A 12,917-nucleotide genomic window follows, 5' to 3' on the forward strand; every position below is an offset into this window, starting at 1 on the left:
GTTTATTGTATATTTTTTGAACTAATACATTTTTTTTTTTCTAATTAATTATAGTTGATAAATAAAAATGCATTGTACTTAATATTTTCAGCAATATTTTTAATATACAATTTTTAAATTAATGGAATGTTTCAATATTGTTATTGTTATGCATATCGATTCAATTGAAACCGTTGAACTTTATGCTACTTTTTGTAGCAGACGGCCTTCTATATTGAATCTCGTTGAAAAATGTATTTGCCATGAGAATTAGATTAAAATATAATCATAAAACTATCCTATAATTTCAGCTGGGTATTTCATAAGCTTTTCGAGATTGTTGCTATACACTTGTGGCGAGTATTGCAATTTTGTCGTAAAAATTGTTATGACCCGTATAGACTATATATATTGCTGATCAACACTATCTGAGTCTAAATAGCCACGTCTGTCTGTATGTGGGTTTCTTTACCAACTGGTCCCTCAATACTAAAGTTATCTTGATGAATCTTGGCATATATCTGTTTATTTCTGCAGGCTGTAGATCGGCCGGCCAGATCGGATGACTACATGAAGCAGCTGCCATAGAAACAATCAGTTCTTATGCACAAGAACTGTTTGATTGGCAAGTTAACCCAATCAAACTGACTAGTTATGTATGTGACTAGCATTTGGACAAAAAACACTCAACATCGGAAAACAAATTTATTGTTCGTAGGAAAAATTGGTCTAAGTTTATAGAGTAATTTAGATGTCGGCATTGTGAATCCAGTCTACAAGGGTATGTAATCTTTGGTGTGCCTTAGATAGCGGTTTGCACTTTTTTATCTTTAGCCCACCAGCAGTCGCGTAATCTCCCTCGTAAGATCAGCTGTATAATAGTCTTACTGTTGCTGAGAGAGAACACTGATAATGCTCAATTTTCCCTCTCATAATATATACATACATATACATAAGTATTTGACGTTTAATATGCGATAAGCAGTTTCTGCCTCGACTGCCTCTGCTGGGATTCTCAGTGGCTCAGTTGATAATTGAGCGGCACAGGGAGCACAACGGCAATCAGCGGACTTAAGTGGACAACAACAAGAAAAGTGAGTGGCTTCAATTTAAACTGCTGTGGATGCAGTGCTAATCGGCGAGTCATTCGCAGTCCCATTTCCAGTACACATCGGCGAGTCATTCGCAGTCCCATTTCCAGTACACATCTGACGCCCATAAACCAACAAGAATATAGCTCTTATCTGGCGATACGGCTGGCATATCAGGCGTATCAGTAATCTATAAATCTCATTGGTGTTTCATTTTTTTCATTGGGCACAGCATGATCGCACATTTGAGACATTTGACGAGGGGGCTGCCTGTGCAGCGTGGCCAGCTTAAGCAGTTGCAGCAGCTGCGCAGCGTTTCCTATTTGATTGACCAGCCCGAGTACAGTTTTCTCAAGGATCTCGGCCTGGAGCGCGATAATCCCGGCGTCTTTTCCGGCCATTGGCAGGGCCGCGGAAAAAGCATTACCAGCTACGATCCGGGCAGTGGTCAGGCTATCGCCACAGTGCGTCAGGGTAACGTCCAAGAGCTGCAGCAGTGCATCGGTCTGGGCGTGGAGGCCTACAAGCAGTGGCGCCAGGTGCCCGCTCCGGTGCGGGGAGAGATTGTGCGTCAAATTGGCGACGAGCTGCGCAAATACAAGGAGCCGCTGGGCAAGCTAGTCTCCCTTGAGGTGGGCAAGATCTACAGCGAAGGTCAGGGCGAGGTGCAGGAGTTCATTGATATCTGTGACTATGCGGTGGGTCTCTCACGCATCTATGCCGGACAGCTCATCAATTCGGAGCGTGCCGAGCACACAATCCTCGAGGCCTGGCGTCCCTTGGGCCTCGTGGGCGTCATCTCGGCCTACAATTTCCCGAACGCTGTATTCGGCTGGAATGCAGCGATTGCTCTGGCAACTGGAAACAGTGTGCTCTGGAAGGGTGCACCTAGCACACCGCTGGTCTCCGTTGCCACCACTCGCATTGTGGCCGAGGTGCTGCGCCGCAACAATCTGCCGGCGGTAGTCGGCCTCTGTCAGGGCGGCACCGATGTGGGTGCTACCCTCGTCGCCGACAAGCGCGTGAATCTCTTGAGTTTCACGGGCAGCTGCCAGACGGGCCGTGATGTGGGTGTGGAGGTGCAGCGTCGCTTCGGCAAGGTCATACTGGAGCTGGGCGGCAACAATGCGCTGATTGTCGACGCGTCGGCCAACATGAAAATGGCCTTGGATGCGGCGCTCTTTGGCTGCATCGGCACCACTGGCCAGCGCTGCACTACCACCAGGCGCATCATTGTGCACGAGCAACTGCACGATAGCTTCGTGGATGCTTTGACCAAGAAGTATGCACAGCTGTTGCCACGCATTGGCCATCAGTTGGAGGCGCAAACGCTGGTGGGACCCGTGCACACCCAGCAGAACGTGGACAACTACAAAGCGACCATAGAGGAGGCGAAACTTCTGGGCGGCACTGTAGCCTTTGGTGGAAGCGTGCTGTCGCGTCCTGGCTATTATGTGGAGCCGACCATCATCACCGGGCTGCCTCATGATGCGAGCGTTGTGCATCGCGAAACATTTGCGCCCATTGTATATGTGCTGAAGGCGCGCAATGTGGACGAGGCCATTGCCTGGAACAATGAGGTGGAGCAGGGTCTGTCCTCGGCCATCTTTACGGAGAACATCGGACAGGCGTTCAAATGGATTGGCGCCCAGGGCTCCGATTGTGGCATCGTTAACATAAACACCACCACAAACGGTGCCGAGATTGGCGGCGCCTTTGGCGGCGAGAAGGCAACTGGCGGTGGTCGCGAGTCCGGCTCAGATGCCTGGAAACAGTACTGCAAGCGGGCCACCATCACCGTGAATCATTCGGGCGAACTTGCCTGCGCCCAGGGCGTTGTCTTCAGCGTGGAGTAAACAAAGATGTTTCTATTGAATTTCAATGTGCTTTTGTTATTGTTACGGTTATCCATTGTTTTTATATATATTATTATTAAAGTGTCTAAATAGAAATGCATTCGGTTTATTATTTTAGGCTAGTCACAGGTCGCTGACATCAAAGCGCCAAAAGTCCACCTCAATATCCTTGGACTTCTGCTTGTGAAATTTGTAGCTGGCATCGATATTATAGCGCAGCTCGGCAACCACATTGCCCCGGGCACCCCACTCCTTGGACTTTTTCTGGATATATGTGCTGTAAAGGAGAGAACATAAAGGGTAAGTCTGCTATCAAATGTGGTAAAAAGTGGTCAACAAAACACGCTAACAGAACAATTAAATCTGTAATAAATTTAATATACTAATTCAACAATTACAAATGAATTTCTATAAATACATTTTTTGTTAAATTCCGTTTTTTATTCTTCTGCAGAGTCAGGTGATGCGGAACAAGAACATATATACTATTCTAATACCAACTGCAAAGGTATACAAATAAAAATTAAAATTACAAATCGTAAGGTTTACAAATTACAAAAAGCTATTTATAAATTATTTTTTACATTACGGATTAGTGACTTTGTAGATCGATAAGAAAAGTCTTAAAGCCGTTTAATATAATATAAAAAAATATATTTACCCACTTCAAATCAAAAAAAAAAACAAACAAAAGTAAGTTTATAAACTATACACACATTTTAAAAATTAATAATAAAAATATAACATTTAAATGTTTCTGGTACTTTTTAGCGAACTGCAATCGGTTTTAAGACCATTTAATATAAAAGATGTAATTTTGTTCAGTTGTAAATAATAATTAGGCATTTTGCAATATAAATAATTAAATATTTGCTGAGCATTTTGCAGCTGCCACCAACTCACCGCGTGGAGGTTTTGTGTAGGGAGTAGACAGCGCCTGTGGCCAGTCGCATGCCCACGTCGAGGAAGCGCATATCCATTCCGGCATTGTGCTTGGTACCGAAGGGGGGGTTCATGAGCACCGTGTCGAACACATTGTCCCACTTGCTGCCAGCCAAGTGCAGCACATTGACACGCACACCATCCACACCGGGCAGTTCCATGTCGATTACATTCTGGCGGTAAATGTTCAGAGCAGCGTCGTCCAACTCAAAGCCAACAGTCAGTTGCGCTCCAAGGAGAGCAGCACCAATGCTCAGCATGCCGCAACCGCAGCCCAGATCCGCGACAAACTTGCCATCGATGTCGTCGTGCTGTGCCTGCATGTGATGCGTCATGCAGGCAGCTATGTGCGGCGGGGTCGGATACTGCTCCAGCAGAATCTTTGGCTGCTCAAAGTGATCCACACATTGCAGATACTCCTCCAGCTTCTTCATCTTTAGGCGCGCCATTTTGTGAGGGACTAGTTGAATTGATTTTACTTGACGTTCGGTGCTGATGACGTCGGCACAGGCTCCAGGCGTGGCAGCACGGGTATAAAACTATTGCCGAAGTACGAGTCCTGCGGTATAAAGAAGCCTAGCGTTGTTGAGCTCGTCGGATTGAAGGCGGAGCGAGGAGCGGCGATGCCGCCTGCAGCATTCGGCGCAACGCTTACGCCTTGTGTAAATTCGGCTGTTACTGTCGGCTGGCCAAGCAGCTGAGGAGCGGGCATCTTCAAAGCAAAATAGCATTTAGCGGAAAGCAGTTAAAAAGAGAGAATTTTGTACCTGATTCGTTGTGCTGCCGAGTCCAATGAGCAGCTGCTTCTTCGTCTGAATTTCCTCGAGTATTTTGCGGTTGGTTTCGGCTTGCTGTGCACTCGATGTGGGAAAAGCCATCAAAATAAGGCAAATTTTTGTTTTAGTCAATAAACTGAAACCAAATCAAATCAAATAATGAAAACGATTTAACACGCGAAAAAAATAAACGTTCGGAATTAGTTCTATTGAACAGCGCATTGAATTGATCAAACGAACTATCTTCAGTTCGCTTAACTAGTTCCTTTTGAATATATTCAAACTAGTTTGCCTTAATTTAACTTAACTTTTTATGAAAGAAAAAATTTTCAACTATTTTCCATTTGTTAATTATTGCAAACAATATGGTAAATATTTTGAATATAAGTAACATTTCTATCATGATATTGCGCACTCCGTGTGTCAAAATCTGGTATTTTAATTAGAAGTTGTGGTTTTGGTATTTTTGGGCTTGTGGTTTGCTGTCACACTACACTAACCAAAACGTGCGTTGGCAAACAAAATAAATAAATAGTACGCAACCCGAGATAAATTATCAACAACAAAGTCAACAAAGTTCTAAAAATTAATTTGTATACATCTAAATTGCAAAGTGAACAAGAGCTGCAACATGAGTATGAGCGATGACGACAGAGATATCGATATCGAGAGTGACGTAAGCGAGTCCCCAAAACACAATTGATATAACAAACAATATAAAACTTATCAATTAATTATAATATATTAATTCCAGGACGATGTGGACTCGGATAACGGCCTCGGCTCCTCGCGCAACACAAGCACCGCTAATTTTACGCAGGTTGGCAAAAAAAAAAATGAAAACAATAACACCAGATTCGCACATTGTCTTTGTTTACAAACACACGCAAATTTCCTTAGTTCTTTTTGTTGCTGCAATACTGAAAATTTATTTACTTATTTATTTATATTGTTTGAAGGCCGAAAAGCGAGCGCATCACAACGCTTTGGAGCGACGCCGACGAGATCACATCAAGGAGAGCTTCACCAATCTGCGCGAAGCGGTGCCCACACTCAAGGGTGAAAAGGTCAACAAATCAAACTTAATAAAAATGTTGAAAAGTGTGCTAAAAACATAGGACTAAAAAGTGATAAAGGCAATATTTTTATTTTTATGGAACCTGGTGAAAACTGACAAATTATTTCTTGTAGAATCTGCAATCGCAACGTTTTAAAGATTCATCTGTAAAAAAAAAAGATTTTTAATATTATTATTTTTAACACATTTGTATAATATTAGTAAACTTTACGAAATCATTAATTATAATTTTTTTTTTAATGATTTCTATGCATAGTTTATGATAGAGACAAAGACTAAACTAAAGCAGAATTCGATAGAGAAACTAATCGGCAGAGTTTTAGCTAGATTTGAGACGTGCTTTGATTACATTTCTTATGACAATATTAATTAAATAATATATCTTCTATTAATTTACAGGCCAGTCGTGCTCAGATACTCAAAAAGACGACGGAGTGCATTCAAACATTGCGACGAAAAATAAGTGAAAACCAAAAGGATATCGAGGACATCAAGAAACAGAACAGCCGGCTAGACGAACAGAGTAAGACGACAATTCACTTATAAATATTTATGCGTACATAGAAAAATTCTTAATTTTAGTACGTCAACTGGAAGGTGGCAGCAGCAACACTTCAAACGGTGCCGATTTCCTCAGCGATGATGAACTGGGCAGCGATGCAGAGGATGCCTTGGAGCAATCCGACTTCAGCCGGCGCAGTAAAAAGCTGAAGACATTTCATGCATAGCCCAATTATGGACATAAATATATATATATATATGTATATATATATACATACATATACATATACCTGTACACTTATGTATGTATTTGTATGTGCTCTGTTTGCGACACAATCAAATCAAAGTTGTTAATGCAAAAGCATTATTTGAATCATTACAATTTAAGTCCAAATTACTTCCATTCTGTCTACCTTAATGTGTGTGTGTATTGCGTGTGTTGTTTTGTACTACCCTATGCGAATAAAAATTTGTATCTATTTTGTATATAAGCTAATAATAACACTTGTTTATCTAAGTAACTGAATATTTTCCACTCAAGCACACTTTCAATTTCCACCTGATATTTATACTAATCAATTTAATGCATTTACTGTCGTGTGGAACGTACAATTTTATTTTAATTTTATAATTGTATACTTTTTATTTTAAAATCACCCGTATTCAATTTTTGTATTGAAAAATGTTTCTCAGAAATTAGAGACGAATGAGTTTCCAAAACAGACGTGACTCAAACGCCGACCGATTAAACTAAAAACCCACCATTTTTGGTATCTAAAAATATGTTATATTTAAGATTAACAGATGCAACTATTTGAACTTAAGCGTCAGCCAGAGCAACACAAAGACAAAGAGGACAAAGAGGAACATGTAACACATCTGCTTGGAGCCGCCGCCTTGTTTAGCCAGTCGCACGACGCGTGTCATTGTGTTGCCCAGGAAGCCGCCGGTGCGATCCATGTCGTCATCGATGCCCCGCAGCAGCTTGTCCTGGTAGCGCACCTCGTTGCCAATGTCGATCGTCAGCGATTTGAGTGCGCCAATCTTCTGTTGCAACTCCTCCGCGGCGCGTTCATTTTCTGCCTCGAGTGCATCGGGTGCTGTTTGCCCACTGGGCGCTGCTGGATGCTGATTCAGTGGCTGGTAGGGATAGTTGTTGCGTCGCATGCTGCTGCCGCTGTGTGTGCTTTTGTGTGCCAGCTTTGCATCAATTCAACTCCAATTCCTAAGAGAAAGAAATCCAAAATTTAAAAGCTGTTTGACACGTAAACCAAACGGGAATTTCATACTCGATAGCAACAAAACAAGGTTCTGTTTTGTGCGTTGCGTTATTCGTGAGTTGTTCGCTTGGTGCGAATCGCTGGTCATTCGGTAGGAGCTTATCAACTGTCCTCAATTATAATTCAATTAATTAATAATATTTTATGTGCAATGGGAAATTTGTTGAATGTAATTTTTACTAGAGTGGAGCTGTTCCATTGTGAATCAGTTCGATAGCTGAACTATGCGGGCATGACACTTGTTTGAATATAAGAAACGCGAAATTATATTCTATTTCTAAATGTGAGCATTGCTGAACCAATTAAAGTAAATTACTAAAACGAGCTAAATAATCATTCCACATTTTTGCAATTGCAGCACTTATTAACACAAATATGCAATATAAGACTTATGTATAAGAGATAATAGAAGAACTGAACTAAATTATAAAATCGAACTAGTGCTATTACGAACAGCTGAGAGGGGCATAAGGTAACGGGAGCGTGTTTGCATCAGTTGATCCGTTTCACATAGCATCTCTTGATTTATATATATTTGAAATTATGTGAAGTGTTAAATTGCGGCTAAAGTTTAGTCATTCGATTGGTTGATGTTGCACAAAACTTGATGAGTTCTCGCCTGCCATTGCATAATTAATCTACACACTACTTAGGTAACAACAGCAACAAAAACAACAACAAAAAAGGATTAATCCATGCATATAAATTTGCGTTAATATCTAAAATATCTAAAATTGTGTGACCAACTCAATCGATACATATTAAATATTAAGCAACTCACACACACACACGCACATCAATCGTGTTTACCTAGTTAATATAGACAAGCACACATACACATACGCCTTTTAAGGTTAGCAGTAACGAATTTGAGTGTGACCCAGTGGGACTTTTGACCCTGAATCGCTCTTACGTCTCACTGCTAATTGCTGCTAAGACGTAATAATATTGATATAGAGCATAGAACAGCAAATTAGCTGCTTGTTTCACTCTTCTGCTTGAGTCTGATTAAGATAAGCGCGCGCGTCAAATCAGCGCACATTGATTCACAGCAAATAGCACATGTACTGATAACGCTTCCCTCCCCACCTCCCCCCGCAGAATATTTGCACGAAATTGAACATGGAACTGCCCCAGTTGCTGGCCACGAAGTTTGGCGTGTCCGTGGAGGCATTTCGCTTGCTGCTCACCCTGTTGGCCGGTAAGCGCATCATAATTGATATTGTTAGTATTATTATAAATAAACCAAATTCATTGTTCCACAGGATATCCGATAGCGGCGATTTATCACAGATTTGTTGCGGATTTGGTCGCTAAACCGTTGCATCACTTGTACTTTGCATTTTGTGGCATGAGCTTGTGCTACTTCAACTATGGCATGGACACATATCACTCACTCCTGGGCATTGGCGTCACCTATCTGCTTGTTCTTCTGCTGCGCGGAGCCCCTCTTCTCTTACTGATAGCCAATTTCATATTCAATATGGGCTACCTGTTGCTGGGCTACTATTTTACGGCAAGCAATGAATACGACATTTTGTGGACGATGCCGCATTGCATTCTGACACTGCGCATGATTGGCCTTGGCTTTGATGTGACTGATGGCCTGAAGCCGGAGGAGGCTCTCTCGAAGGATCAGAAGGAAACGGCGCTGCGGAAGTTACCCTCGTTCCTGGAGTTGTTGGCATTCGCCTACTTCCCGAGCAGCTTTTTGGTAGGACCTCAGTTTCCCTATCGTCGATATCAAAAGTTCACCAATGGCGAGTACCGCAAGCACGACGGATGCGTGAATGCGGGCCTGAAGCGCCTGGGCGCTGGTGTCCTCTACCTATGTGTCTGCCAAGTGGGTCTGTCCTATCTACCGGACAACTATTTCCTTTCAGAGGAGTTTGCTGCGCAGTCGTTCATCAAGCGCATCTACTTCCTGGGATTCTGGGCGAAGTTTTCACTGTACAAGTACATCTCGTGCTGGTTGTTCGCCGAGGGCGGTCTCATGTGCCTCGGCTTCACGTACAAGGGCAAAGACGAGTTCGGCAATCCGGACTGGTCGGGTTGCAGTAATGTCAAGCTGATGCTACTCGAGTCGGGACACACCATGCAGAGCTATGTACTCAGCTTCAATGTGAACACCAATCAGTGGGTTGCCCAATATATTTTCAAGCGCCTGAAGTTCCTCAACAATCGCAACATCAGCTATGGAGCTACCTTGACTTTTCTGGCCGTCTGGCATGGCTTTCACTGTGGCTACTACATGACATTCCTCATGGAATACATGATTGTCAGCACCGAGAAGCAGGTGAGTCCTTGTCATTCATTTAAATGCAAGCATTCATTATAATTAATGTATCGTTTATTGACAGATTGACAGCGTCTATACCAAATACGTGCTGCCCAAATACGGCGAGACGTTGAACAATTCAAAGATCTATGGAGTCATTTACTTCTTGTGCTTGAAATCGTATAACATCGTCTACATGGGCTGGTGCCTCACTGCCTTTGTTTTCCTTAAATACGAACGCTGGATTACGGTCTTTAGTGCCGTCAACTATTATGGATTCATTTACATGCTCATCTGGGCGATCTTCTATAGAGGCTTTCGTTACTATCGCAGCACACAGCCCAAGGACGCAGTAACTTCAAAAGAAGCCACAGATTAATTAACCAGCAAAAAAGAGTGAAGAACAAGTTTTAATTACAGCAAACATTTACCAAAATACATTCATATAGAATGTAAAAAGAAAACGTAAAACTAAATGTAACTCTAAATTGCGACGCGTTTTAATCAGAAAAAGCAATGCCTAGTCAATGCTCGTTGCTCATTGTAAACCAAATGGAGAACGGCCTCGAGACTTATCTAACTATAAAGACAATTTTATATCTTACATTAGGACATAATACATAATATATTTTGATATGCTCACGATATGATGTCTAACTACACATGAAAGTGCAAATTTAAATAAATCAAAAACAATTACATTGAATATGTAAATATTTTCAAAGTTCTTTAACCCCAATGATCACTGTAAAGATTCAGCAACAATTATAATCTCCACGAAAATAAAAACTAACAACTATTTATATCCACATGTGTATATAAAAGCTAGATCACAATGAGCGCCATGTTAATCCAATTTGCTTTAGTTATCTGTATAAATCGAATAACTCGCTTATGGATAAAAACAAGTAAGAAATGAATGATATTCTACTCCACATATATTATATTCTGCGCCCCTTTTCTTTCAATTTGAAAGGAAAAGTGCAAAAATAATTCGCATGCACATTTAATAAATGTTGCTATTATTTTTTCGATCATTTTGTTCCTTTTTCATGTAATTAATTTTTTAATTTCAATTGTAATCAAATTTAAATAAGTTGAAAACGATAAATAAAATTATGGTTTTTTTCTTTCTCACTTTTAGAAGACTCTTCTTTCACTTCTAAAGGTGTATTTATAAGTTCCTTTAAGAGAATTCTCCATAGAATTGCATGAAAATGTGTGCAATTCACGAGTTGAAAGTTGCCCAATCATTTCAAATATATGCTCTGTATAGGTACAATGCTTGCTGGAAATATATTTATTGGAGGAGCTCAGAAAATAATGGGGATGTTTGATCTACTACTAATGATCCATGGGCTGGGCATCGCCGTCGCCCGTCTCTACGCGACGCTTTGCGCCACAAGCGGCGGCAGCAGCAGTGCCATCCTCCTCGTTCTCAGTGATCTCGCTGAACATATAGTCATCTTGATACTCCTTCAGTATTTTACTCGAGCGATTCTCGTCCAGGAACAGAGAATACACCTTCTTAACATCCTCTGTATTCACTTCGGTTGCCTTGCGACGACGACAAACCAAATTGGCTGTAGTAATCAGCTGAATGGCATAGCGCAGACTGGTGTCTGTGGCGATGCGTGTGAGGATAGTCAAGGCATCGGGATGCATGATGCAGTCCTCCTCCTCGCAGCGTATCTTGAGTATCTCTTTGACCTCCTTCTCGGTATACGGTACAGTGCGTATGATGATCATGCGATCGAGCAGATCGATCGGAATGCCGTGTGGACTGCGATAGTTGGTGCCGCGGATGCGTGTGATGCCACGATTGGTGGCCATGACCACGACAGGTGCCATGTCGGATTCCAGGGCGCGATTCAGAAATGAGAAGCACTCAATGTCCAGCATGTGCACCTCATCAATGAAGAGGACGCCCGGATTGATCTCGGCCTTGCCCTCCTCGCGCCACTCCAGCACCTTATTATTGATCTGTTCGCGCACCTCCTGCTTGATCTCGCCGGTATCCCCGGAGAAGAGCGCCAGGAATCCGTGGGTGCGACTGTTGATCACATCGATCTCGTGCAGAGTGACGGTGTGCACCACTTCCTTGCGCTTCTGCAGCTCGCCTTCGGGGCACTGCACGAAACGAGTCTGTGCCCCAGTGGCATCATAGTCACGGGCCCGTGTGAAGCTGCGTCCCAACTTGTTCACCTTGCCGGAAGCCTTATCGATGGTGATGACATCGCCCGCTTGAATCTTCTCCTTCATAAAGCATTCGATGATCTTGTTGCCCAGATCATAATTCGTTTCCATTTCTGTGGTCTTCAGTGTGACTTTGCCCACCTTCTGTCCCGTGCCGGTGGCGGGACGTTCGATTTGAATTTCGACCACCTCACCCTCAATAATCTCAGTCTCCTCCTTGATGCGCACACCGATGCTCTTGCGCAGTGCCTGAGATAGCGCCTCCGTTTTGCTCATTTCCAGCGAGTAGATCTCCGAGCCGGACATGCTTGTAAATGGTGTCTCAGTGCCTAGGGCCTGGGCCATGCCCACAGCGATGGCCGTTTTGCCGGTGCTCGGTTCACCCGCCAGCAAAATGCAACGCCCAGCGATTTTGCCCTCGCGCACCATTTGCACGACAACGCCGGCGGCGCGCCGAGCATCCTTCTGCCCGACCATGCCCTGCGAGACAGCGCGCGCCTCCAGCACATCGTCCAGGCCGAGTCCGCGAATGTGCGAATGGGCGCCAATTCGTTCGATGCGCGTTATGTCGCGCACCTCGATTTTCTCGGTTTCGGCCATGATTTTCTGATATTCTGATTATCAAATTTCAAATGAGATTTTTTTGCCAATCCGTCTGACTGTTACTAGCAATTGTTTGGAATGATTCAATAAATAAATTTAATATCTGATATTTTGTTGCTTGGCAACATAAAACAAATAGCCGACTCGATTTGGCTTATTACATGTGTTTCAGCATCGATACTCTTGTTGATACCCAAGAGTTATCGATACTATCGGTTCGTGCGATTTTAATTCTGCGCATTTGAAATCGATGAGAAGTAGCGGAGAAACGACAAATTGAGGTTTAAATAATTATTTTCGGATATTTTATAATATATATAATATACTTATAACTTGA

The 12,917-nt window shown here is 42.6% G+C and overlaps 7 protein-coding genes across 8 annotated transcripts; 3 read left to right on the plus strand and 4 right to left on the minus strand.

Moving 5' to 3' along the window:
- Nucleotides 1-996: 996 nt before the first annotated feature.
- LOC6558232 (putative aldehyde dehydrogenase family 7 member A1 homolog) lies at nt 997-2,929 on the plus strand. 2 transcript variants are annotated; one of them, XM_001985571.3, is made up of 2 exons: nt 997-1,073; nt 1,303-2,929. In XM_001985571.3, the coding sequence occupies exon 2, from the start codon at nt 1,304-1,306 to the stop codon at nt 2,924-2,926; it is 1,623 nt and encodes a 540-aa protein (XP_001985607.1). In that variant the 5' UTR covers nt 997-1,073; nt 1,303; the 3' UTR covers nt 2,927-2,929. The 2 variants fall into 2 exon arrangements, with proteins under 2 accessions (XP_001985607.1, XP_032593461.1); XM_032737570.2 differs by having other exon boundaries at nt 1,010-1,073; nt 1,169-2,929.
- A 120-nt stretch (nt 2,930-3,049) lies between these two features.
- LOC6557641 (rRNA N6-adenosine-methyltransferase METTL5) lies at nt 3,050-4,317 on the minus strand. The gene is made up of 2 exons (XM_001985570.3): nt 3,830-4,317; nt 3,050-3,203 (listed from the first exon to the last, which is right to left on the minus strand). The coding sequence occupies exons 1-2, from the start codon at nt 4,315-4,317 to the stop codon at nt 3,050-3,052; spliced, it is 642 nt and encodes a 213-aa protein (XP_001985606.1).
- Nucleotides 4,318-4,343: 26 nt separating this feature from the next.
- LOC6558103 (SOSS complex subunit C homolog) lies at nt 4,344-4,798 on the minus strand. The gene is made up of 2 exons (XM_001985569.3): nt 4,636-4,798; nt 4,344-4,580 (listed from the first exon to the last, which is right to left on the minus strand). The coding sequence occupies exons 1-2, from the start codon at nt 4,744-4,746 to the stop codon at nt 4,344-4,346; spliced, it is 348 nt and encodes a 115-aa protein (XP_001985605.1). The 5' UTR covers nt 4,747-4,798.
- A 335-nt stretch (nt 4,799-5,133) lies between these two features.
- LOC6557887 (protein max) lies at nt 5,134-6,714 on the plus strand. The gene is made up of 5 exons (XM_001985568.2): nt 5,134-5,320; nt 5,399-5,464; nt 5,604-5,711; nt 6,122-6,245; nt 6,305-6,714. Exons 1-5 carry the CDS (start codon nt 5,276-5,278, stop codon nt 6,448-6,450), a joined length of 489 nt encoding a protein of 162 aa, XP_001985604.1. The 5' UTR covers nt 5,134-5,275; the 3' UTR covers nt 6,451-6,714.
- A 273-nt stretch (nt 6,715-6,987) lies between these two features.
- LOC6558184 (BET1 homolog) lies at nt 6,988-7,717 on the minus strand. Its single transcript, XM_001985567.2, has 2 exons — nt 7,513-7,717; nt 6,988-7,448 (listed from the first exon to the last, which is right to left on the minus strand). Exon 2 carries the CDS (start codon nt 7,388-7,390, stop codon nt 7,034-7,036), a length of 357 nt encoding a protein of 118 aa, XP_001985603.1. The 5' UTR covers nt 7,391-7,448; nt 7,513-7,717; the 3' UTR covers nt 6,988-7,033.
- A 253-nt stretch (nt 7,718-7,970) lies between these two features.
- LOC6557712 (lysophospholipid acyltransferase 5) lies at nt 7,971-10,487 on the plus strand. The gene is made up of 4 exons (XM_001985566.2): nt 7,971-8,156; nt 8,605-8,704; nt 8,769-9,799; nt 9,864-10,487. The coding sequence occupies exons 2-4, from the start codon at nt 8,626-8,628 to the stop codon at nt 10,158-10,160; spliced, it is 1,407 nt and encodes a 468-aa protein (XP_001985602.1). The 5' UTR covers nt 7,971-8,156; nt 8,605-8,625; the 3' UTR covers nt 10,161-10,487.
- Nucleotides 10,488-11,058: 571 nt separating this feature from the next.
- On the minus strand, nt 11,059-12,743 carry LOC6558384 (ruvB-like helicase 2). The gene has a single exon (XM_001985565.3). It carries the CDS (start codon nt 12,575-12,577, stop codon nt 11,126-11,128), a length of 1,452 nt encoding a protein of 483 aa, XP_001985601.1. The 5' UTR covers nt 12,578-12,743; the 3' UTR covers nt 11,059-11,125.
- Nucleotides 12,744-12,917: the final 174 nt, after the last annotated feature.

Source organism: Drosophila grimshawi, unplaced genomic scaffold (assembly GCF_018153295.1).
Source record: "Drosophila grimshawi isolate 15287-2541.00 unplaced genomic scaffold, ASM1815329v1 contig_44, whole genome shotgun sequence".
In the NCBI taxonomy this organism is placed as follows: Eukaryota; Metazoa; Arthropoda; class Insecta; order Diptera; family Drosophilidae; genus Drosophila; species Drosophila grimshawi.